We start from the raw sequence: 27007 nt of genomic DNA on the forward strand, positions 1-27007 counted from the left end.
CTAAAAAAAAAAAGGGTCTGGAAAAACAGAAAAGCTGCGAGCAGCTGCGCAGGGAACGAACCCCCCCCCCCCCCCCCTTTGCGTCGTCTTCCTCGCGACCCCTCTCCCACATCGGAGCCTACCCTTTCTGCTCCAACAACACACAGAGACACACAGCCAACGACCACCCCAAACGACCCAGCTCTCTACATCGACCAAACCAACGACCCCCACCCTGTTGAGTCGCCTGTTTCAACACCAACGAACCAACCTGTTCATCTCTGGCTTCAACACGACGAACCAACCAAACTTCGAACCCCAAATCGCTATTCCCTGTCATGGAATTTGCTGGTTTCGTTTTCTAGTTTAGTTCGACTTTCCGGCGAGTTTCGAGGCTGAGGAGTCGAGGTTTGCCTATGTTTCATCGACTTCCGACAAGTTCCGAAGTCGAAGTTCCGTTGGTCTTGGTCACGTCTCCATCCAATTTTGGAGCTGCAAGTCAGCTGAACTCGGATTCATTTTGAAGAGACTTATTCTCTGTTTGTCTTTGTGCTGCTGTAATCAGGTATTACATTTTGTTTGAATGATATAAATTTCAGAATTGTATGGAATTATTCATTCCTCGTCTGTTTCATTCCCATGATTGTTTGACAACTATTTTCGTTCTTTTATGTGTTTGTTGAAGCATTGTGATGTGTTTAAGATGAAGTGTGAAATCAGAGAGTACTATCAATGTTGGAAATTCATTAAAAATGTTTAGTTGGCTTCTTATGATTTCACTGTAGTGTGTTTGGATAATGGACATTCCTTATAAAATTAGTTATGTAGCATTTGTATGATGAATAGGCATCAGTTCTATAGTGTATTAACGTGCGTTTAATATATAAATGCATTTGTTTAAATGGCCAATGTTTGAATGTTGGTATATTGTCAAAATCTTGGGAAATTTACTAAGTCTCGAACATCGTAACTATGGGTAATTAAGTTATCGTGGCCATGAGTACGATTCCCGTGGCATGGTTACGGTATGTGAATCTTAATTCGGGGGTGCATTTCATGTAACCCGATTATACAACTTCGAATAATAAAATCCTTTGAAATTAGAAATCGAGGCGTGCCATATAGCGAATTTCCATGGCCCTTCGCAAAGTTGCAAACGCGTAGTTGCTTTAGGCACGCCATTTAATAATTCACCTTCCTAAACTCGGGTGCACATTTATGTGACCCAAATCCAAATCTCAACGATGTTAAAATATGTCAAAACCACGGGTGCATTTATGTGACGTGGTTCGCGACATGTTTTAATAACGTTACAATTTTCTTTTTTTTTTAAAAAATGAATAAAAGCGGTTTAAAGTTAAAATTTGCACATAGGTTTGAACATGTATCAAAATCAGATAAAATCAAATACAACAGTTGAGCGACCGTGCTAGAACCACGGAACCTGGGAATGCCTAACACCTTCTCCCGGGTTAACAGAATTCCTTACTCGGATTTCTGGTTCGTAGACTGTAACAGAGTCATAAATTTCTTCGGTTCGGGATTCAACCGGTGACTTGGGACACCATTAATATCCCAAGTGGCGACTCTGAATCATTAATAATTAAATCCCGTTCCGATTGTCCTTTAATTGGAAAAACTCCTTTACGCCTCTTCCGGGGGTGTAGGTGAAAAAGGAGGTGTGACACCTTCCAACAGGGTAATCACATAAACAGAGTGCTAATAATGAAACGTACCCATAAGTGGAGCAACAAATATGGGAACTCACCCCGATAAGCAGAACTGTAATGAACTACGGATGGTGCTCCTCTATAACAAACTGAAATCATACCTAAATGATATTCAACTAGCGTAGCGGCCTTTAAGCCTACTATATGAAACACATCAACGAGCCGGGCTTCCCCCTCTTGGGCGCCCTTTACACATCGACCCGAAGTCTGGGACAATCTCTCACCATATGGCTAGTATCTCAACACTCAAAGCAACCTCCATGCTGACGAGGCTGTGGGAACTGTGCGGTACGGGTACTCCGAGACCCATGAACAACTGAGTCACTATGCAAAGCCTAAAGCGTAAACTGAACTGGCTGACCCACAAAACCTCTACCATGTCGCACCCTGCCTCCAAAATAAGGACCAACATATCTCCCCGGTCTACGAGGCCTCCTCTCCTCCTCAAACTCTCTCTATTGAACTTGTCTGCCCTCTCTCTCATGGCCCTGCCTATCCTCTCTCTCCTAGCTTTGCCTGACCTCTCCTTCTCAAGCCAGTATGCCCTCCACCCTTCTAGTAATACTCATGGTCTGCTGATACAAAATATCAATCTCCAACTCCCGAGCCATGCTAGTCTTGACGCTAGGATAGAGTCCCTAAATGAACCGACGGACCCTCTCCCGAATAGTAGAAACCAAAATCGGCGCATGTCTGGCCAAATCACTAAATCTGATGGCGTACTCTAATACTAACATAGTGCTCTGGCGTAGCTGCTCAAACTCTGCACGCCATGCATCCAAAGGGACTGAGGTACGAACTCTCTCAAGACATCTTTGAAAATTGAACCCATGTAAGTGAAACTGACTTGGTCGGGCTACCCAACTCATATGCCTGCCACCACTGATAAGCCTCCCCCCTAAGCTAGAATGTAGTAAAAGCAACCCCACTCGTCTCAACAATACCCATAGCGCGGAGAATGCGATAGCACTCCTCTAGAAAACCCTGTGCACTCTCTGAAGCTAGACCACTAAACGCAGGAGGGTCGTACTTATTGTACCTCTCAAGCCTAAGCTACTCTTCTTCAGATGTTGCTGCCCTGACTATGGGTTGAACTAGAACCACAGGTTGTGCTGCAATGACGTCTGGAACCTGACCAACATGACTTGCTGCTCTGGAGTGTGGGAGACGAGAATTTGAGTTCCTCCCTCGATCTGTAAAGTAGCTGGTGCAACCGGAATCAACCCCGCTTGAGACAATGTACCAAACATGCTCAGAAACTATGCTAAGGTCTCCTGAAGTCTGGAGGTAACAGCAGGCGCCTCCGGTACCTGCCCCCAACTGGAGCTACTGGCGGCTTCTCAACAGCTGCTCTGGTAGGTGCTCTAGCTGTGGCACGTACTCCTCATCGGCCTCTATCTCTGCCTCCAGCGACACCTTCTCCGGGAGCAGCGTCATCGGTAACTGCAGCGCGTGTCCTCACCATCTGTGAGAGAATGGAATGATAATAGTTCAGACACCGAGATCAATAAGCTCGCATGATAGGAATGAAAGAAGTGAGATTGTCCTAATAGTTCCGTAGCCTCTCAAAGATAAGTACAGACGTTTTCGTACTGATCTGCAAGACTATACTAAACTCACTTATGACTCGTAACACCTATGAACCTAAAGCTCTGATACCAACTTGTCACGCCCCAAATTTCCCTTCGTTTGGGTATCATGATGGCACCTAGTCTTAGGGACTAGGTAAGCCTAACTCATACTGAAATACCACAATAATAAATGAAATTTAACAGTCTTGAAGCAGAAATCTCTAGAAAATTTATAATTCCCAAAACCGATAGTACAAGTCATAAACTCTAAAGAGTTAGCTACCACTTCTAAATATAACTGTTCGGAAAAGAGTGAAAACAGTTGAATACAAGTAAGAAGGTGACTCTGAAGCCTGCGAACGCAGCAGTAGGTTTACCTTGAGTCTCCTCAGCAATGATCTTCACAACTACTAATGATCGATACCTAGATTTGCACAACAAAAATGTGCATAATAGTAGCATGAGCACAACGGTGCCCAATAAGTATGAAGACTAACATTGGTGGAGTAGTGGCGAGGAACAGTCAAGACACCTACCAGTCTAATAAACTGTACAAAACTAGGAACAACGGAAGACAATGTATATATAAAGACTACACGAAATGGCTAACAATGCTACAATCACAATAAGGGAAGAAAATAGCAAGTACCAGCGGAAATACCAAAATAATGACATAGAAGAGCGAGCGAAAACACAAACCAAAATCCTAAATCCACAATACAGTAAAGGTAAGCAATAACTCAGATCCTACGACAGGTTCACATCAGGTCTTATACAACAATTTCCACGAAGTACCGAATCTCGGACAAATGACAACTCACGAGTCCCTGTACTTGAAATCTAATACTTGGCATCCTGTGCCCCCATCACACCTCATGGTCATGCTGACAACTCACTTGCTAACTAGAGCCACTCACACATATATAACAAGTAAACAAGGGTATGCATCTATACTCAGCAAAATCAGGAGGACTTCACATCCAATAGGAGTGTTCAACTATGTGTATGCTTGTGCAAGTGCTTTAACATAGTTCCTACCAGTTAATAAGCATAAGGAAAAGAACGGACAATATGTAAGATGTTTCCTTACAACTTTCATGAGATAAAGCTCATACAGGTAAGCGTACCACAACACAATATCAACAACAAGAATGCCCCCAGGCCATCACAAATCATCACAATCAATCCCTGGCATAGCCCACCTTGTCACGTTGCATGTGCAATATATAAATACTAGCAATAGCACGGCAGAAACCTCATGCAACCCCATAACAACAACCGCACGGCAGAAACCTCGTGCATCATAATATCAACAACTGCACGGTAGAAACCTCGTACACCACCACAACAAGTACAGCAGCAACAATGATAATATATACAAGAACACAAAAAGTAAATCTACTTAAGAACTTTCGATCATAAGGAGATGATAATACTAGCTCACATGGAATAACCACAATAGAGAATACTAAGCGTAATAAAAACAACTCAACAAGGGGAAAATAATATGAAGCAACAATCCCACAATATATAATTCAGCAACAAGAAAGCTAACACAAATCAAATAATTTCAAATAAGGAAATGTCGACTAAATATAGGATATCTAAACTTCTTTTAAGGTTGGGCAATTTACAAAGAATATACAACAATTTCAATTAAGAATGAATAGCGGGAAGATAATCACAGCCTCAATTAAGACTAAACAATTATAGAGGAGATAATAATAATTTCCAATAAAGACGAGCAGTTATGAAAGATAGCATGACAATAGAAGAGGTAAAAATCTTCAGTTAAGAAAAATAAGAGTCAAATAGGCAATAAGAATGAATCATAAGCAATTAATTCCAATTAGAGCATGTAGAGGTAAAACTAGTAAGTGAAAAACTCAAGCATATCAAGTACACATTCATACACAGTGAATATAAGGACCTAAGAACCCTAAAGGCCATTTTTTCACAAATAAGTCCGAGCACGCACTCGTTACCTCGCGTACACGAACTATAATAAACATAGCAGACTCAAATCCTAAGAGGAAGTCCCCCCCACAAGGTTGAGCAAGATACTTATCTCAAAGACGACAAACCGATACTTTAAAATGCGCTTCTCCGATGAAAAATCCTCCGGACTGCTCAAATCTAACCAAATTAACTTCAAAGCACAAATAAAACACATAAGAAATTATTCTGGATCATAAAGTCTCAATCTTTAAAAAAATCCAAAAATTGGTCCAAAAGTCGACCCCCTGGGCCCGTACCTCGGAACCCGACAAATTTACAAAAATCGAATATCTATTCCGATACGAGTTCAACCATATAAAATTTATCAAATTCCGATACCATTTGGTCCCTCAAACCATAATTTTTTATTTTAGGAATTTTGTTTAAAATCCAACATTTTTCCCAACCCAAAACACAAAATAAATGATGAAAATGAAGATCAAATCATAGAATATGTTAGATTCTAGGAATAACACTTACCCAATCGATTTGTGTGAAAACCCCTTAAACAATCGCTCAAAACCAAGCTCCACAAGTCAAGATATGAATAAAATGGTCTAACCCTCGATTTAGGAATATATTTTGCCTGTCTAGGGGTTGTTCTTCGCGTTCACGACCCTTCTTACGCGTTCGCGATGAGTAAATTCCTCGTCAGCAGCTTCCAAACTCATTGCAGACAACCTTTAGTATAATGGCCACACAGCTCCAAATGACAAATGGTTTGATGTTTTGAAAACTAGACACCAAGGACTATAGTTTCACAGGTTGCTCATTTCCTTGAGTCATTATATATTGCGAGATATAAGCTTCCAAAATAAACCCTATGCAACAGAGATTTTCGAACTCTCCCCTAACAACCTGTAGTGTAACTACCATAACTTTTCGTACACAAATCTAAATGCCAATTAATTTACATTTCTGAAAACTAGACACAAAGGGCTACAACATTTGCTTTTGGTTCATCTCCATGTTCCTTATAGATTGTGAGATATGAGCCTCCAAAGTCAGACATGTGCAGTCGAGATTTCCTTCTTAACGAACGCGAAGAACAAACTTCCAAAAGCCAAATTCTTCTTCGAGAACACGAGAGGATCCTCGCGATCGCGAAAGACAACACCAGATATCAGATAATCAGCTTCTAAAGTAGCCCAAAATGATCCGAAACACACCCAAGTCCCCCGGGACCCCGTCTAAACACACAAACAAGTCATATAACCTAACATAGACTCGCTCGAGGTCTCAAATCATATCAAACAACGCCAGAACAACGAATCATACCATGAATCAAACTATGAACTTCCAAATCTTCCAACTTCGAAAACTTGTGTTGAAACCTATCAAATCAACCCGGAATGACGCCAAATTTTGCAGACAAGTCCAAAATGACATAACAGAGCTGCTCTAACTCTCGGAATCGTATTCCAACCCCGATATCACAAAAGTCAACAATGGGTCAAACTTCTTTACTTTCCAAACTTAAACTTTTCCAACTTTCGCTGAAACGCCTCAAATTATCCTACGGACCTACAAATCCGAATTCGCACGCACGTTTAAGTCCAAAATCTCTATACGAAGCTGTTGAGATCACCAAAACCCATTCCGGGGCCGTTTACTCAAAAGTCCAATTCCGGTCAAATTCTCACCGTTTAAACTTCCAAAACTAGATTCTTTCTTCCAATTTGACTCTGAATCATCCGTTAACTGAATTCAACATGCACGCAAGTCGATACTCATATTATGAAGCTATTCAAGACCTTATGTCGCCGAACAGAGCTTAATTTCTCAAACGGGCGGCCGGGTCGTTGCATCCTCCCCTCTTAAATCCAACATTCGTCCTCGAACGTGCCAATATTTGCCTCGAAGTCCTCAATTCCCTAAGTGCACACTTCCAACATACACCCGGGGGTGATCCCACGCTACCCTAATCCACATAAATCTGACGACACCATCTCAACTGAAATTTGGCCTTTCTAGCAATACCGATAAGCGTTAGAACCAGAATTCTCACCTTCCATCCATTTCTAAAAGACCCGATTCCAAAACCATACCCGATATCAGTCTCAACTAGCTGCATCAATTCATGCCAACGCCCACATAGTACAACCTTACAATATGACACATCACACATATGCCCACAATAACATTTCTGATCACAATATTCGCCCGAAATAAAATTCAGCACCGGCTATAAGCCTCATATTCAATAGGAACCCATTTCAAACCTCCACAATACTGGCGATGATGCAATAACCACGAAAGCCACTTCACTAAACACCCGAATCACTAAATCTCAGCTAAAACCAATAGGCACATACACCACAAACTAAAAGTCAAGAAGCACAGAACGAAAATGACTGAATATGGAAAGGGAAACACATAAGGGAACTATCAAACAAGCCCGACAATCACAAATTTTTCTATCAATACTAATCTACAAAACAATCTAACAAAAAAGAAATAAAGCATATAAAAGAATCAGAAGGATCTCATATTGATATAACTCCCAACGTGGTACACAACTCGGTCTAAACATATCAAATCATATGAAATCATAAGGGTCCTACCCTTCACTCTGAATCACAAGTAGGGTGTACATCAAACCAGCTGAAACCTTTCACTAGATCAGTTCTGTCAACAAAATTACAACACGTATTGGCTCCCACACCTGTAGAGCATAAAAATCATAGCTTGTAGCCAAAAATACTAGGAAATCACTTCAAACCTACCGAAATAGACAACAAAAATTTACTACTAGTCTCAAAACTCTCGAAAATGACTAGAAACAGACGATAGACATGGCTATCACTCATAGAACCTCCCAACAGGGTAATCACATAAACATAGTGCTAATCATGAAACGTACCCATAAGTGGAGCAACAAATAGAGCAACTCGCCCCGATAAGCAGAACTATAATGAACTACGGATGGTGCTCCTCTGTAACAAACCAAAATCATACATGAATGACATTTAGCTGGCGTAGCAACCTTAAGCCTACTATATGAAACATATCAACGAGTCGGGCCTCCCTCTCTTGGTCGCCCTCTACTCGCCTGAATACCTCGTTGTGACACATCGACCCAAAGTTTGGGACAATCTCTCACCATATGGCTAGTATCTCCACACTCAAAGCAACCTCCATGCTGACGAGGCTGTAGGAACTGTGTGGTACGGGTACTCCGGGACCCATGAACACCTGAGTCACTATTCAAAGCCTGAAGCGCAAACTGAACTGGCTGACCTACAAAACCTCTACCATGTCTCATCTTACCTCTAAAATAAGGACCAGCAGATCTCCCCGGTCTACGAGGCCTCCTCACCTCCTCAAACTCTCTCTTCTGATCTCGCTTGCCCTCTCTCTCATGGTCCTGCCTTTCCTCTCTCTCCCGGCCTTGCCTGACCTCTCTCTCTCCAGCCATCATGCCCTTCACCCTCCTAGCAATACTCACGGTCTGCAAATACAAAATATCTATCTCTAACTCCCCAGCCATGCTAGTACTAATGTTGGGATGAAGCCCCTCAATAAGCCGACAGACCCTCTCCTAAATAGTAGAAACCAAATCGGTGTATGTCTGACCAAATCACTAAATCTAACGGTGTACTTTGATACTGACATAGTGCCCTAGAACTATTGCTCAAACTTCGCATGCCATGCATATGAAAGGACTGAGGTACGAACTCTCTCAAGAACATCTCTGAAAATTGAACCCATGTAATTGAAACTGACTCGATCGGGATACCCAACTCATATGCCCGCCACCATTGATAAGGCACCCCCTAAGCTGGAACGTAGTAAAAGCAACCCCCACTCGTCTTAACAATACCCATAATGCGGAGAATGCGATGACACTCCTTTAGAAAACCCTGTGCACTCTCTGAAGTCAGACCACTGAAGGTAGGAGGGTCGTACTTCTTGTACCTCTCAAGCCTAAGCTTCTCTTCTTCAGATGCACAAGACTCTACTAAACTCGTTTATAACTTGTAGTACCTATGAACCTAGAGCTCTGATACCAACTTGTCACGACCCAACTTTCCCTTCGTTTGGGTATCGTGATGGCACCTAGTCTTAGGGACTAGGTAAGCTTAACTCATACTGAAATACCACAATAATAAATAAAATTTAATAGTCTTGAAGTGAAAATCTCTACAAAATTTATAATTCTCAAAACCCGGTAGTATAAGTCATAAGATCTATAGAGTTAGCTACCACTTCTAAATATAACTGTTTGGAAAAGAGTGAAAACAATTGAATACAATTAAGAAGGTGACTCTGAAGCCTACGAACGCAACAACAAATTTACCTTGAGTCTCCTCAACAATGATCTACACAACTACGAATGATTGATACCTGGATCTGCAAAACAAAAATGTGCAGAATAGTAGCATGAGAACACCACATCAATGCCTAGTAAGTATCAAGACTAACCTCGGTGGAGTAGTGACGAGGAATAGTCAAGACACCTACCAGTCTATTAAACTATACAAATATAGGAACAACGGAACATGATGTATATATAAAGACTAAACGAAATGGCTAACAATGCTACAATCATAATAAGGGAAGAAAATAGCAAGTAACAGCAGAAATACCAAAATAATGACAAAGAAGAGTGAGCGAAAACACAAACTCAAATTCTAAATTCACAATACAGTAAAGGTAAGCAATAACTCAGATCCTATGACAGTGTTCACATCAAGTCTTATCCAACAATTTCCACGAAGTATCGAATCTCGGACAAATTACAGCTCACGAGTCCCGGTACCTGAAATATAACACTTGGTATCCTGTGCCCCCATCACACCTCATAGTCATGCTGACAACTCACTTGCTAACTAGAGCCACTCTCACATATATAACAAGTAAACAAGGGTGTGCATCTATACTCAGCAAAATCAGGAGGACTTCACATCCAATGAGAGTGTTCAACTATGTGTATGCTTGTGCAAGTGCTTTAACATAGTTCCGACAAACTAATAAGCATAAGGAAAAGAACGGAAAGCACGTAAGATGTTTCCTCACAACTTCGACGAGATAAAGCTCATACATGTAAGCGTACCAAAACACAATATCAATAACAAGAATGCCCCTAGGCCATCACAAATCATCACAATCAATCTGAAAATGTTGGTTTATGTTTAGTTAACAATGGCATGCTGAAAATGTTGGTTTATGTTTAGTCAACAATGGCATGCCAATTGGAAGAGTTGGTGGAAAGAGTTGGTGTGGATGCTAGGAGGAAGCTTCCTCCTTTGATGTCACCCATGACATCAAGAGGAGGTAGTTTGATGTCAGCAATGACATCAAGAGGAGGTCTTTACCTCTATAAATAGATGCACTCCTTCACTTGTAGAAATCATCCCAAAATAATACAATACATTGTAGTGAGTAGAGAGTTAAGAGAGAAATTCTCTTAAGTGTAATTGGGAAATCTCCCCTTCCTTTGTTAATATTAAAAGGGCAATTGTTCTCTGGTGGACGTAGGATTATTTTGATCCGAACCACGTTAAATCTTGTGTTCTTTCTTTTACGTTTCCGCTAACAATTGGTATCAGAGCGACAGGATTCTTTAACGATCCAAGGAGGAAGAACAAGCAAATATGAGTTCCATGAAGTTTGAAATTGATAGATTCAATGGACGCAACAACTTCAATATCTGGAAGATCCAGATGATGGCGTTACTGCGGAGGGAAGGTTCAATCCATGCTATTGACAGAAAGTATCCTACGGATATATCAGCTCCCGACAAGGAGAAGATTGAAGGGGATGCATTGAGTGCAATCCAACTATCCCTTGCACCTAACGTGCTTTGTGAAGTGAGTACGGGTACCGAAGAGACGGCCAAACAGTTGTGGGAAAAGCTAGAAGGGCTATACCAAGACCGATCAGTGACAACAAGAATGTTGTTACAACGGCGTCTTCACACATTTAAGATGGGGTCAGGTACTTCGTTACAAGATCATTTAGATGCGTTTAATAAACTTGTCATGGACTTACAGATTGCAGGAATTAAAAGGGAGGAGGAGACGCTTGCATGTGCTTTGCTATTTTCATTGACTTCAGGATATCGTGATATTGAGAATTCAATGATGTATAGCAAGGAGCCTATCAAGCTTGAGCAAGTGCGGCAGGCACTTAACTCTAGTGATGTGCGGAGGCACATTGAAGGAGATAGAGATGACCAGGCAAGTGGCCTCTTTGTAAGAGGCCGGACTAGCCAACAGGGAAAGACCAAATCAAAGCACAGATCAAAGTCTCGTGTGAACAAGAAGAATACAGAGTGTTGGGGTTGTGGCAAGAAGGGGCACTTTGAACGAGATTGCCCAATGTCAAAGTCCAAGGAAAAGGCGAGTGCATCTACAGTTGAACAGGTACATAATTTTGATAATGATTATGTACTAACAACATCGTGTAATAATAATAGTAGTTATGAAAACAAATGGGTGTTAGACTCTGCTTGTACTCTGCATATGACGTTCCGAAAAGACTGGTTTAGCAGCTACGAGAAAAGTGGAGGAACCGTAGTAATGGGCAATAATGCAACTTGTGCAATAGTTGGCATTGGCTCAGTTCGGGTTCGCTGCCATGATGGAATCGTGAGGACTATTACACAAGTCCGTCATGTTCCTGATCTGAAGAAGAATTTGATCTCCTTGGGTACTCTGGATGAACAAGGCTACAGGTACATGAGCGAAGCAGGAACTATGAAGGTGACTAAAGGTTCTTTAGTCATGCTGAAAGGCAAGCTGGAGAATGGCCTTTACACATTGGCCGGAAGCACCATTGTTGGCTCTGCAAATGCATCTACAGTGCAGTTATCTAATGATGACAAGGCAAGACTATGGCACATGAGACTGGGTCATATGAGCGCACGTGGACTGGAGATGTTGAGCAATCGTAAACTTTTGGAAGGTGAGAAGATCAGCACGCTTGACTTCTGTGAGCACTGCGTTCTAGGGAAGCAGAAGAAGGTCAGCTTCAGCACTGGCAAACACAAGACAAGAGGAGTGCTAGACTACATCCATTCAGATTTATGGGGTCCTTCTAAACTTCCATCGAAGGGCGGAAAGAGGTATCTTCTCATTTTTATTGATGATTTCTCACGAAAGGTTTGGGTGTATTTTTTGAAGGCAAAAAGTGATGCTTTTGAAGCATTTAAAGAGTGGAAGATTTTGATTGAAAATCAAATGGAGCGGAAAATCAAGTATCTTCGCACAGACAATGGCTTGGAGTTTTGCAATGAAGAGTTTAATGAATTCTGCAAGGTTCATGGGATCTCAAGACATAGGACTGTCAGGCATACCCCACAGCAGAATGGAGTTGCCGAGAGAATGAACAGAACTCTTCTTGAAAAGGCTCGTTGTATGCTCCTACAAGCCAAAATGTCCAAAGTATTTTGGGCTGAAGCAGTTCACACTGCTGCTCATATTGTCAATCGATCTCCAGCATCGGCAATTGACTTTAAGACTCCGAATGAGGTATGGTCAGGTGAACCCTCTAACTATTCATACTTACGAGTATTTGGGTGTCCAGCTTATTATCACGTTAATGAAGGAAAGCTTGAACCAAGGGCTAAGAAGGCCATATTCGTAGGGTATGTGGATGGAGTAAAAGGGTACAAACTTTGGTGTTTGTCTTTACTCAAATTTATAGTTAGTAGAGATGTCACCTTCGATGAATCCTCTATACTTGATCCCCGTAAAGTTTCCGTGGAGTTTTCAGGAAACAAGAACAACGAGCAGGTGGAGCTTCCGGTGGAGCTTGCCAAGGAAAAGGATCAAGAGACTCAGGTTAAAGATGAGTCAGAAGATGTAGGCGTTGAAGAACTTGCTGTCAATGAACCATACACAATTGCGAAGGGGAGGGAGAAGAGGCAGACACGAGAACCGGAACGCCTTATAAATCAAGCAAACTTGATTGCATATGCGTTCGTAGCTGCACAAGAAGAGATTAAAGATCTGGAGCCCTCCTCGTATATTGAAGCAACTTCTTGCAAGGATGCCGCACAATGGCGGTTAGCCATGACTGAAGAGATGGAGTCTCTTCACAAGAATCAGACATGGGTCTTAGTGAAAAGACAAAAGGGGAAGAGGACAGTTGGATGCAAGTGGGTCTACCGAAAGAAAGAGGGAATTCCTGAAGTGGAAGATGCTAGGTTCAAGGCGAGATTGGTTGCAAAAGGTTTCAGCCAAAAGGAGGGAATTGACTACAATGAGATTTTCTCTCCGGTCGTGAAGCATAGCTCAATTCGCGTGCTACTAGCATTGGTTGCACAATTTGACTTGGAGCTTCAACAGCTTGATGTCAAAACTGCTTTCTTACACGGTGATCTAGAAGAGACAATCTATATGGATCAACCTGAAGGTTTCCTAGCTGAGGGAAAAGAAGATCACGTATGCCAACTAAAGAAGTCTTTGTATGGTTTGAAGCAATCCCCTAGACAGTGGTACAAGAGGTTTGATGCATTCATGACTACACATGAATTCTCAAGGAGTGCATTTGATAGTTGTGTGTATCACAAGAAGATGTCTGGTAACTCAATGATTTATTTACTGTTGTATGTTGATGATATGCTTATTGCTGCTAACAACATTACAGAGATAAATGCTTTGAAGAAACTATTGAGTAAGGAATTTGACATGAAGGATTTAGGAGCTGCAAAGAAAATCCTTGGTATGGAGATTTCAAGAGAAGACGATGTTGTACATCTTTCTCAGAAGAGGTATATTGAAAGGGTTCTCGAAAGATTCAATATGCAAACGTGCAAGCCTGTAAGTACACCATTAGCTCCTCATTTTAAACTTTCAGAGTCACAAATGCCTCAGTCCGAGGATGAGGTGGAGCATATGTCAAAGATTCCTTATGCCAGTGCAGTTGGTAGTATTATGTATGCTATGGTATGCACACGTCCAGATATTGCTCAATCTGTAAGTGTGGTAAGTAGATACATGTCCAACCCAGGAAAGAGGCATTGGGAAGCTGTCAAGTGGATATTGAGATATCTCAAAGGAGCTTCTGGTGTTGGTCTTACCTTTCGAAAAAGTGGTACATGTATTTCAATTCTCGGTTATGTGGATTCTGACTATGCAGGAGATCTTGACAGAAGAAGGTCCATAACTGGATACATCTTTACCCTCGTTGGCAGTGCCGTCAGTTGGAAGTCGACTTTGCAGTCGATTGTCGCTTTGTCTACGACAGAAGCAGAATACATGGCAGCAGCGGAGGCGGTAAAGGAAGCTATCTGGTTGAAAAGTTTAGTAGCGGAATTGAGTTTGGTTCAGCTGGAATCAACTCTTAGATGTGATAGTCAGAGTGCTATTCATCTAATGAAAAATCAGAGATTTCATGAGCGCACTAAACACATTGATGTCAGATTTCATTTTATTCGAGATGTTATTGATGAGGGAACTATCAAGGTCGTGAAGGTTATCACAGACGATAATGCTGCAGACATGTTGACCAAGATAGTCCCGCTCGCTAAGTTTGCACACTGCAAGGACTTGGCGGGGGTGTGCATCAACTGATGCAACTCCGAAGAGAACAGTTGCTAGGTGGAGGTGGTATGTTCAACAATGGTTTGATTCTTCTTGTTTCTTACAACGGGGTTGCCCAGTAAGCTTAGAAGTTTTGGCCAGAGTTGTTCACACGCTCGAAACGCAAACCAAGGTGGAGATTGAAAATGTTGGTTTATGTTTAGTCAACAATGGCATGCTGAAAATGTTGGTTTATGTTTAGTCAACAATGGCATGCCAATTGGAAGAGTTGGTGGAAAGAGTTGGTGTGGATGCTAGGAGGAAGCTTCCTCCTTTGATGTCACCCATGACATCAAGAGGAGGTAGTTTGATGTCAGCAATGACATCAAGAGGAGGTCTTTACCTCTATAAATAGATGCACTCCTTCACTTGTAGAAATCATCCCAAAATAATACAATACATTGTAGTGAGTAGAGAGTTAAGAGAGAAATTCTCTTAAGTGTAATTGGGAAATCTCCCCTTCCTTTGTTAATATTAAAAGGGCAATTGTTCTCTGGTGGACGTAGGATTATTTTGATCCGAACCACGTTAAATCTTGTGTTCTTTCTTTTACATTTCCGCTAACACAATCCTTGACATAGTCCACCTTGTCACGCCGCATGTGCAATATATCAATAGGAGCAATAGCACAACAGAAACCTCGTGCAACCCCATAATAACACCGCACGACAGAAACCTCGTGCATCACAATATCAACAACCGCACGGCAGAAATCTCGTGCACCACCACAAAAAGTACAACAACAACAATGACAATATATACAAGAACACGATAAGTAAATTAAATCAAGAACTTTCGATCACACGAAGACGATAAAACTAGCTCACAAGGAATAACCACAATAAAGAATACTAAGCATAATAAGAACAGCTCAACAAGGGAGAAAATAATATGAAGCAACGATCCCACAATATGTAATTCAACAACAAGAAAGCTAACACGAATCAAATAATTCCAAATAAGGAAATGTCGACTAAATATAGGATATCTAAACTTATTTTAAGGTTGGGCAATTTACGAAGAATATACAACAATTTCAATTAAGGATGAGCAGCGGGAAAATAATCATAACCTCAATTAAGACTAAATAATTACAGGGGAGATAATAATGATTTCCAATAAAGACGAGCAGTTATGAAAGATAGCATGACAATAGAAGAGGTAAAAATCTTCAGTTAAGAAAAATAAGAGTCAAATAGGCAATAAGAATGAATCATAAGCAATTAAATTCCAATTAGAGCATGTAGAGGTGAAACTAGTAAGTGAAATACTCAAGCATATCAAGTACACATTCATACACAATGAATATAAGGACCTAAGAACCCTAAAAAGGCAATTTTTTCACAAATAAGTCCGAGCACGCACTCGTCACCTCGCGTACACGAACTATAATAAACATAACAGACTCAAATCCTAAGAGGAAGTCCCCCCCACAAGGTTAGGCAAGATACTTATCTCAAAGACGACAAACCAATACTTTAAAATGCATTTCTCCGATGAACAAACCTCCAGACTGCTTAAATCTAACCAAATTAACTTCAAAGCACAAATAAAACACATAAGAAATGATTCCGGATCAAAAAGTCTCAATCTTTAACAAAATCCAAAAATCGGTCCAAAAGTCGACCCCCCGGGCCCGCACCTCGGAACCCGACAAATTTTACAAAAACCGAATACCCATTACGATATGAGTTCAACCATACAAAATTTATCAAATTCCGATACCATTTGGTCCCTCAAATCATGATTTTTCATTTTAGGAATTTTCTTCAAAAACTAATATTTCCCAACCCAAATCACAAATTAAATGATGCAAATGAAGATAAAATCATGGAATATGTTAGATTCTAGATGAAGAACACTTACCCAATCGGTTTGTGTGAAAAACCCTTAAAGAATCGCTCAAAACCGAGCTCCACAAGTCAAGATATGACTAAAATGGTCTAACCCTCGATTTGGGAATATATTCTGCCTGCCCAAGGGTTGTTCTTTGTGTTCACGACCCTTCTCTCGCGTTCCCGATGAGTAAATTCCTCGTCAACAACTTCCAAACTCATTCTAGACTGCCTTTAGTATAATGACCATAACTTTTGCACACAACTACAAATGACAAATGGTTTGATGTTCTGAAAACTAGATACCAAGGGCTATAGTTTCATAGGTTGCACATTTTCTGATCATTATATATTACAAGATATAAGCTTCCAAAGTCAACCATGTGAAACAGAGATTTTCGGGCTCTCTCCGGGCAGCCTATAGTGTAACTATCATAAGTTTTTGTACACAAATCTAAATGCCAATTAATTTACATTTCTGAAAACTAGACACAAATAGCTACAACTTTTATATTTGGATCCTTTCGAAATTCCTTATAGATTGTGAGATATGAGCCTCCGAAGTCAGACCTGTGCAACCGAGATTTCCTTCTTCGCGAATGCGAAGAACAAACTTCTATATGCCAAATTCTTCTTCGAGAACGCGAGGATCCTCGCAAACGCGAAGAACAACACCAAATATCAGATAATCACCATTCAAAGTAGCCCAAAATGATTTGAAACACACCCAAAATACACCCGAGTCTCCCGGGACCCGTCTAAACCTACAAACAAGTCATATAACCTAACACGGACTCACTTGAGGTCTCAAATCATATCAGACAACGCTGAAATGACAAATCACACCATGAATCAAACTATGAACTTCCAAATCTTCCAACTTCGAAAACTTGTGCCGATACCTATCAAATCAACCCAGAATGACGCCAAATTTTGTAGACAAGTCCAAAATGACATAACAGAGCTGCTCTAAGTCTCGGAGTCGTATTCCGACCCCGATATCTCAAAAGTCAACTATGGATAAAACTTATCCATTTTCCAAGCATCAACTTTTTCAACTTTCGCCGAAACGCCTCAAATTACCCTACGAACCTCCAAATTTGAATTCGGATGCACGCCTAAGCCCAAAATCATCATACGAAGCTGTTGAGATCACCCAAACCTATTCCGGGGTCATTTACTCAAAAGTCCAATTTCGGTCAAATTCTCACCGTTTAAACTTCCAAAGCTAGATTCCTTCTTCCAATTTGAATTTGAATTATCCGTTAGCTGAGTTCAATCATGCACGCAAGTCGATACTCATATTATGAAGCTATTCTAGACCTTACGCCGCCGGACAGAGCTTAATTTCTCAAAACGAGCGGTCGGGTCGTTACAAGTATTTATTCCATTTTAAATTAGGGAGGTAATATGATTCCCGCAAAGATAAAGTGTGTAGTTATAAATTCGGGTATATGTCGGAGGACACTTATGCATTTTTCCTATAATCTATATTATCTATATAACGGAGGGGCAAATAGAGCTGATGTGGAACTTCTCAAATAATATAAGTTTATATTGCACATAAAAATTTACACTTTTAAACTAAAGTTTGATGGACAATTCTGATGTGTGAAAACTTAAATGATTCACCGTTTAAAATATACTAAAAGATTGAAATATTTCATTATAAAAATCATGTTTTGCCATACGAAAAAAATAGGAGAATGTTTAATTTATTATAAAATTTATTTGTGTTTATATTGTCGACCTCCGATCTCTATTTTTCTTTTAGTTTTGTTACTTCAATTATTGGCTTTGCACCGATGAGATAAAAAGTTAAAATTGAAGTAGTTTCAATATTTAAGATTGGCTATAGATTGCAAAGTTATGAGTAAGATGCATGATTTATGTATATGGATTGTACTTATGTATAATTCTCTCTAAAAAAATAGAAAAAAAGAATTATTATCTTATTTTACCCCTTTCGAAAATGAATATTAGTATTTACATACAATTCTAAAAAAGAAGAAGAAAGAAACACATTAGGGAAAATTGTTAAAAAAGAAGAACAGGGTGTAACGGGAAAATTATACTTAAGGGTGCAAAATGCAAAAAACGTTGGACTTGGCTAAAAGTACAATCCACTTAGGATCGTAAGTGAGTTTCCAGATAGTAGGTTAAAGTTTTGTTGGTCACCTCCTTTCTATCTCCGTCTTCATCTCTCTATGTGTTTTTGGCATTTCCTATAGAATTTATTTTTTCTTTTCCCCTTCTTCCTAACATGGAATTTGGTCTCTGATGATGGTGGAACACAAATCCTAACAAAACGCTGCTGGTGATTTCAGTTCTTCCGTCTAAACCTCTTCTCAGGTACATCTCTTGCTTTTTTTTTTTTCAAGATCCAATTCTTCAGTGGTTATAAATCTTGTGTTGACTAATTTGATTGAATTTTTTGGTAGGTGTCTTCAAAAATTCAATTATTATCATCTATAAAGCTTGTGGTGACTAATTTAATTGAATTTTATTCTGGGTGTTTTCAAGATTTAATTTTTGTCTATTTCTTTAAGTTGTTAGAATTTTCTAATATTTGTGTTTGTTCAGAGTGTATCATGAATCCTATAAAGGATAACATACAAAAGCTGGTATAGTTGACTCCAAATATTTGTTTACTCATTTTTGACTATTGTAACTTTCTTTAAGTCTTTCCGGAATTCTCTCAACTTTCACGACCCACCTGGAGCCATGATTGACGCAATTCTATTACTCCCTTCATTTTGATTGGTGGAAGATGGCAACATTTGTTGCCAATTTAACCATATCACTCATCACATTCCTAGGCACCTCAGCTGGTTTGAGTCTCATTTAGGAGCTAGAGCCAAACCCTAAAAGGATACATAATCATTTAGGGGTCGTTTGGTATGATGGATAAGCAAAAATAATCATGGGATAAAAAATTAGTACCCTTTATCCCTTGTTTGGTTACTAATCTTAGGATACGTTATCCTAATTAAAAACAGTATTGAGATAGCTTATACCTTTGCCAGAGGGTGGAACAGCAATCCAAGGATAAGTTATCCCGTGATAAAGCAGTAAAATTGACATCCTAGGATTAATACAACATACCAAACAATTAATAAGGAATAATACTAGGATGTCTAAGTCCAACATAATTAATCTCAATACAACTAATCTCAGCATAATTTAAATTCAAACCAAACGACCCCTTAGAGTATACTTTTGACATCAATATTTGATTTATCCCTTGGATTATCCTTTATAAAATTATAAATACAAGTATTTTGGTATGAAATATTTTAGAAAGAAAAACATTTGGGATTTTTATATAATATAGACGCCTTCAAATAATAATCGATATATATATATATATAAATAATAGTCGATATATATATATAATCAATATATATATTTTTTATATATTTGGCTTACGCTTGTAATTATTTTTGATGGACCGGTCAAATATGCCAAAGCCAAGAAGATTTTGGATCACTTGATTAGAGTCAAATAGCACGAGCTAGCCAGTTTTCGGACTGGTCATTGAAAAATAGCTAGCGTTTGCAAGTCATTGAAAAATAGCTACTATTTTGTTGCAATAGAGACCGGTCCAGCATAATATACTGGAGTTCGGTGCACCTGTGTATGAACTTCCAGCATATTATGCTGGACCACTATACTTTGCTAGCTCCAATACAATATATTGGAGCTTCAGTATATTATACTGGAGTTCCAGTATATTATGCTGGAGTATTTTTCGGATTTTGAACAGTATTTTTGTTCAAATTTATCTTTACATAAAAATGTCTAAATTTCAATAACTTTTGAAACTGTGGCTATTTTTGAATGATCACTTATAAACTTGGGTATTTTTGAATTTCTCCCCTTGGTTAGAAGGAACTTGGCCCAAGCCCAACTACCTTCTACTAGCCGGACGAAAAACAAACTATTGGATCGACAATTTCCAAGCTACGTTCTAGTCCATCTATCCTCAGCGCTAGTTTGCTCCTTCGTATCTCTTTCTGCAGCGAGCTCTTCAGCTTCTTTTTCCCTTACGGCATCAAAGTGTATGTTTCTGCTTTTTCTCTCCATACATATTTTATTTCCTGCATATTACTTACCATTTGGGCCAAAACCCTTATCTTTTGCGTTGTTTTTTAGTGTTAACAACTAATTTTAGTTAATGGGTGTGTTTGGTATAACGGAAAATATTTTCCAAGAAAATTTTTTCTTGGAAAACAAGCAGTAATCTTAGTCATTTTCCGGTGTTTGGTACGCAAATTAAGGAAAATGACTTCTCAAGATTATTCATAAATAATTTAGATATAATAAACATGAAGTCATAAACTTTCAAACCAATAACCTTCCGAACCCACAAATTTCATAAACTTTCGAACCGCTAAACTTTCGAAACCGCGGAATTTCAAACTCGTAAACTTTATAATGTCCCGTAAACTTCCAAACACATAAACCGCCGAACTCATAATTTTGTAATTTGTAAAATTTTGAACTTTTAAACCGATAAATAAAAATATTACAATTGAAAAATATATTTAAAAAATATTATTTTATATTACAAATAATTTAGGTAAAAAATAATTTTTTTGCCGGGGGTTGGGTGGGGTGGGGCGGTAACGGAAAAACTGAAATTTGAAAAAAAAAACGTTTTTTTTTGAAGAGAGGGGGTGAGCTGGGTTAGTGAGGGTGAGAAAGGTTGAGAAGGAGTTTTGAAAAATATTTTCCCTTCTCTAGATAAGTAAAACATTTTCCTTTCATAAGAAAAATGGTTCCAAAACATTTATAACATGGGAAAATTAGAAAACTTCATACCAAACGCACCCAATATATGTTCTTATTTGTCTCATATATATATATATACACACACACATTTATTAGTTAATATGTTCTTGTTGTTTTTAGTTGTTTATAATCAAGATTCTGTTTGTAGATGTTTATGTTGCAGCACAGTGCATCTCTTTTCCAACTACCTCGGACTTCCCATAGCAGAGTTTTTTCACCCCAATTTAGTCATTGCCACTCAATTCTAAGTTTTCATCCCAAGCAAAGCTCATGTATGAGGACGCTAACGAACTGCCAAAGGGCAAAAACTTTGCTGACCACATTTGAAGAAAACAACGATGATGGCGATTATATTGATGTGGAAATGGAGGAGGGGGAGGAGGAGGAGGAGGAGGAGGGCTTTTCTCGTAGTAGAGGGTTTAGAGGTAGAGAAGATGAGAAGAATTATGACAAAGATCCTGAGCTTGCTGAGATTCTTGGCAGCTGTCTTGATGATCCGGATAAAGCTCAGTCAATGGTCAGTTTTTTTGCTGGCTCATATGCTTTTTGAATTAATTTGCGGTTGTTTGTTTTTGTTTCCTTCGTCTTTGGTACAAATCATCTTAATTATTGCCGATCATAAGGTTTCAGGTTAAAATCCGTTGAATCTCAGCAGAGACAATAAAGCACTAGGTGATTTCTTCCGTTTGCCCACCAAGCCTTGGTGGGCAGAGTTGTGGGAGGTAGCAGGTACCCAATAAAATAGCGAGATGCGCGCAAGCTGGACCGAACACTATCATCGTAAAAAATAAAAAAAGATTGCCCGATTGTTTGTTCCTAATAATTTTGTATCCATTTAGTTAATTTCTCTTGAAAGGAACAACAACAACAACAACAACAACAAACCCAGTGGTTTCCCATGAGTGGGGTCTGGGGAAGCTAAGATGTACGCAGCCTTACCCCTACCCCTGGAAGGGCAGAGAGGCTGTTTCCGATAGACCCTCGGTTAGAGAACGAGTGAAAAAGAAAAGGTAATTGCAACAAGTAGGAATAATAGCAAGATGATATAAGATCGAATCCAAGAATGCAATCAAACTCTAGGTAGTAATAGTCATCTATGAATAACAGATATCATATTAACACTAATGCTAGCGAACTGAGTAAGACAAAGAAAAATGCTCGGCTACCTAAAAACCTTCTACCTTAATCTTCCGTACATACTCACAAATAGAAATTAGGATGATATTTATTTCGTAGCTCAAAATTAGTCTCAACTTCTTAGAGAAACAAGAGAATGAAGGCACTTGGATCGTCAAGTGGGGTTTGAAGAGGGTAATGTGTACACAGACCTAATCCCTACCTTGTGAGGATAGAGGTGCTGTTTCCGATAGACCCTTGGTTCAAGGGTCGTGTATCATACACACTAAAATAAAATTTCATCTTCCATGCAAGGGTAGAAAACATCTGAGCCGAGAAGTATACTTGCCATCCAGATGGAATACCTCTAAGTCTTAGCAAACACATAATTAACAATGAATCAGAAACTACTCAACATTAGTCAAATAAACGAGAAAATTCCCAATATAAAATATCTATACTATACCATTTTGTGGCATAATGCAGGGGAGAGTTGAAAGAAGAGACTCCAACTCAGAAGTTGAATGGTTTCTCAACAACTTTCTTACTGACACTGTTGGTATCAAACACTGTCGATATCTTGTCTATGGGAGGAACAAAGCTAAAGATGGTCCCATCCTTAATTCCTGTTCACGCTTTAAATCACTAAAGTTTCTCTAAGAATATGATGTGGTTCTGAGAAGATAGAAACAGGACGGGACGAAACTTCAATGAGACGGACAACAAGCCAAATAATCAAGGGAAACTAGTATTGGATATATCACTATTAAACAGATATAAATAAGAAAACGCTCCTTCAAATGAAAAAATGATCAAAATTAGCATTTAATTGTAGGTTGTTGAAATACCTTGTCGATTATGCTCTCAATAATATCATCTGAAAGGTTCATACCAGTCTCAGCAAGGGTAGCAACCACCATTTGCTTCACCTCTTGCCTCTTGAAAGGAAGTGCAAATTAATTCAATTACTTTGATATAGTTATGCAGGTTATGGTTTTTGTTACACTTGTCTTCTGTGTTTCATGTTTGTGGCTTTTTTCAATTGGGTGTGAATTAGAATTGGAATTTTTTGTTGGTTTGAACATCTGTGTTAGAGGTATATTGGACATCAGTGAAGTAAAACAAATGTCTACTTTTCTAGTTGCTCGTAGTTTGCTCTGTCTACTTCTAATTTAATATTGTTGTTAATTAACTGTATTTACTTTGTTATCAGATGGAGGAGAGATTGAGAAAGAAAAGGAATAAAATAGTACATACGAAGACAGGTTCAGCAACACCCATGAATGTGACGTTCAACAAGTAAGTTTAGACTCATGCACGAGAGTAGACACTAACCATGCTGAGAATACATATTACTTGATGAATCTAACAATCATTAATTGCATCCTTTTGGTTTGTCTGATAGAATTAGCAATATTACCTTTCTCACTGAGTCCACTCTAAAGCTGAACAAATCCGTGAGATCTCCTTGTTCTTCATACGATTGCTTTTTAATTCCATTGACTGGGGTTTTATTTTATCTGCTAACCTCAAGTTGGTGAAACACGTATGTTGATGCATCTAGTCTAGCATGGACTCGCTCATCAGGATTGGGCATGAGCGGATTCACACTGAATAAAAATTAAACGTAAATGAAACAACTGATACTAATATATAATCTTAGTTTTCGACTTTTTGGGAATTAGCTGATGAATTAGTTGTCGTTGTTCTTACTACCTTTAGTAGTTATTATATCCGTCATGCTTCTTGGATTATTTACAAGTGGTATTCTGCTTGCTGTTGCACCAGGTGCTAAAGCATGGGTGTTTTGTATCCGTTGAGCAAAAATGGATTGTAATTGTTATCTGAAAAAATATCTTGAATCGTTTCATAATCTATATATATTGTCAGAACACATTAATGTCTGCAAAGGACATATTTGATTATTTTATAGGTCATAATGTACATAACATGAAATAATCCAAATAACAAGAAAGTACCAAAATTATATTCATCTTTGCCTTTTGCACAATACTTTTTCTTTATAAACCGCGGTGTCAGGGCCAGCTTGCGCGCACCTCGACTAATTTCAGGAGGTACCTCCCACCATCACAAGTATCGAGTAATTCTGTAAATTTGATATTAGCCCTTCACTCGACGTGCATGACTTTCTTTAGAACTGCTGTCAGTTCCATTCCAATTAAATTGTCAGAGAAGGATTTCTAGTTCAACAATAGATGACTATAGACTAGAACACCCCATTGCTAATATAGTCCTGAAATGCCTAATATTATAGTTTTGTTAGGAAAGATAAAAGAGGTGCCTGTTTGAGAGAAATCAAAAGTCGTCTTTCTTTTTATTCAACTCCTTTCCCTCTTGACTTGTATGCTTGATTATATTTAGAAGGATAATAGGGGATTGAACCTTTTCTTGAGTGAAAATGCTCGACAGTTTCTCTGTTTTTTGGTGAATATGCCTGGTGATGACTTACCCCGCAACGACCACAACTTCTTCTGTATTCCACCTTTCTCTGAAGCACGTTTATGTCAGCAATTGAACAGAAAGTGTGAGTTTTTGCGTAGTAGTACAATTCTAGTCCTTTGGTTGTATCTCATTACAGTTACATTTTCCCACAATCCTGACTGAAGGATAATTATCTGACAAATATTCTGCATGCCGTTGAAAGAGTACCATGCTAGATCTGAGATTTGCTGGCAGATCCTTTCAGGAGTGAATTTTTCATAACAAATTTTGCTTACTTCTGATTCAGATTTGATTTTACAAACTCCTACATATGGTTTGAGTTCTACAATGCCCCGTTGGAGAAGGATATCTCCTTGATTTGTGATGTAAGTAATTTACGCTTCATGATTCTTGATACATTTGCTTATGGATTTTATCGACTTAGTTTTCATAACTTTGTTGCAGACAATTCGTTCTTGGCACATTGTTGGACGTCTTGGTGGATGCAATTCACTGAATATGCAAGTAAGTTCCGCAAATTATGTACTTTTTATGTGCTTATTTTAGAGGTTGGAAACGAAAAGAAATAATCTGTCAATCTAAAATGGTAGTAATGTGTTTACTTGATGAAAGCTCAAACAATAGCCTTTCACAGCGTCAGAGGTGTCTTATATTTTAGGCTCAACCAACTAAGTTTCTTCATGGCAGTTGTCACAATCTCCTTTGGACAAAAGGCCAAGTTATGATGCTGTTCAGGGGGCAAATGTAAATTCTACTACGTTCTATAACATTGGGGATCTTGAGATTCAGGATAACCTGGCTCGCATATGGTAAAGGTTATTTTGTTGAATTAGTTATCCTTGGATATGAAATGGTGCTTGTTGCTTATAAATTGACTTTTTCTTATGATAGGGTGGACATTGGGACAAGTGAGCATTTACTGTTGGATGTACTGATTAATGCTTTGACACAGATAAGCTTCGAGTAAGCTTCAGTTCCTTCTTCATTCTGAAGTAGACTTTCTCTTTCTCCCAACATGCAAACAATTTTTTGATTCAAGATGAGTATGCCTGGAACCTAAATCCTAGGCTCTGCAGACCATTATTGGCAAACACCACCTTCTTTTTCATCTCAATTAATTGTGTTGGCCAACAGAGCATCACATTAAATAGGCTGTCTAAGTTGTACTTTTCAGGCAGATTGTTTGTGTTGTATTCTTGCCATTTGTTTTCCGCATGTTGCTAGTTTGTAGCCATAGACTCACCTCGATAATATCTTCTGAACAGCTATGTTGGTATCAAGCAAGTAGTATTTGGTGAATCTGAATTTGAGAACTGGAGGGAGAACTTGACATCGGAGGATGCCGGTTACAGTGTTCACAAGATATAGATGACTGTTGACTCTGAAAGCTCTTAGAGAAGATGAAACAAAGATATTGAAGGTAAAGAAAGGTTGTAAGGACAAAAACAACTACAGAGAGCAGGCTTTTACCACTCAGGCTTTCAAGCTGCTAATACTGGTGCTATTCGAGGATTTTCCGTCAGAAGCATTTCAACTTCTTGATGAAGCATCTAGTTTTGGCTTCCAAAAATGCATTTTGGGCTCACTACGTCCGTACTTTTTGGAGATGAACTTAGCCTACGGTCCTCTATATTGGTTAGGTACGTGTAGCCATGCTGGTGTGAGGGACAACAGAAGTATAGAAAGCTGCAAGTTTCCTCTTGACTGGTTTCCCTTAGATTTTGACTACAACTTCGTGTAAGCGACAGAGTCGTATCAAAGCAATATCTTCCACCACCTATCAATTGGCAGTGGAAGTGTTTTTACCATTATAACAAACCTCACTCATCATCAACTGTAAGTTGAAACAACAAATTAGATACATCTTCATGCGTAGAGCAGGAAATAATTCTCAAATTAGAGGTTGAAAATCACATTATACAATGCGAAAGTGTCATCCGATTGTACTATGAGAAACTGCTTTTAAGGTTTTGCTTGCTACGTTTGATAGA

At 39.0% G+C, this 27007-nt stretch overlaps 1 protein-coding gene across 3 annotated transcripts; it reads left to right on the forward strand.

The window, feature by feature from the left end:
* The first annotated feature begins 54 nt into the window (after positions 1-54).
* LOC104233514 (uncharacterized) lies at positions 55-27007 on the forward strand. Of its 3 annotated transcripts, none has more exons than XM_070162389.1 (10): positions 55-544; positions 18971-18995; positions 20532-20704; positions 21586-21954; positions 23767-23852; positions 25303-25381; positions 25461-25520; positions 25704-25825; positions 25908-25979; positions 26282-27007. In XM_070162389.1, exons 4-10 carry the CDS (start codon positions 21586-21588, stop codon positions 26382-26384), a joined length of 891 nt encoding a protein of 296 aa, XP_070018490.1. In that variant the 5' UTR covers positions 55-544; positions 18971-18995; positions 20532-20704; the 3' UTR covers positions 26385-27007. The 3 variants fall into 3 exon arrangements, with proteins under 3 accessions (XP_070018490.1, XP_070018491.1, XP_070018492.1); XM_070162390.1 differs by having other exon boundaries at positions 20535-20704; XM_070162391.1 differs by lacking the exon at positions 20532-20704.

Source organism: Nicotiana sylvestris, chromosome 11 (assembly GCF_000393655.2).
Source record: "Nicotiana sylvestris chromosome 11, ASM39365v2, whole genome shotgun sequence".
Taxonomy (NCBI): Eukaryota; Viridiplantae; Streptophyta; class Magnoliopsida; order Solanales; family Solanaceae; genus Nicotiana; species Nicotiana sylvestris.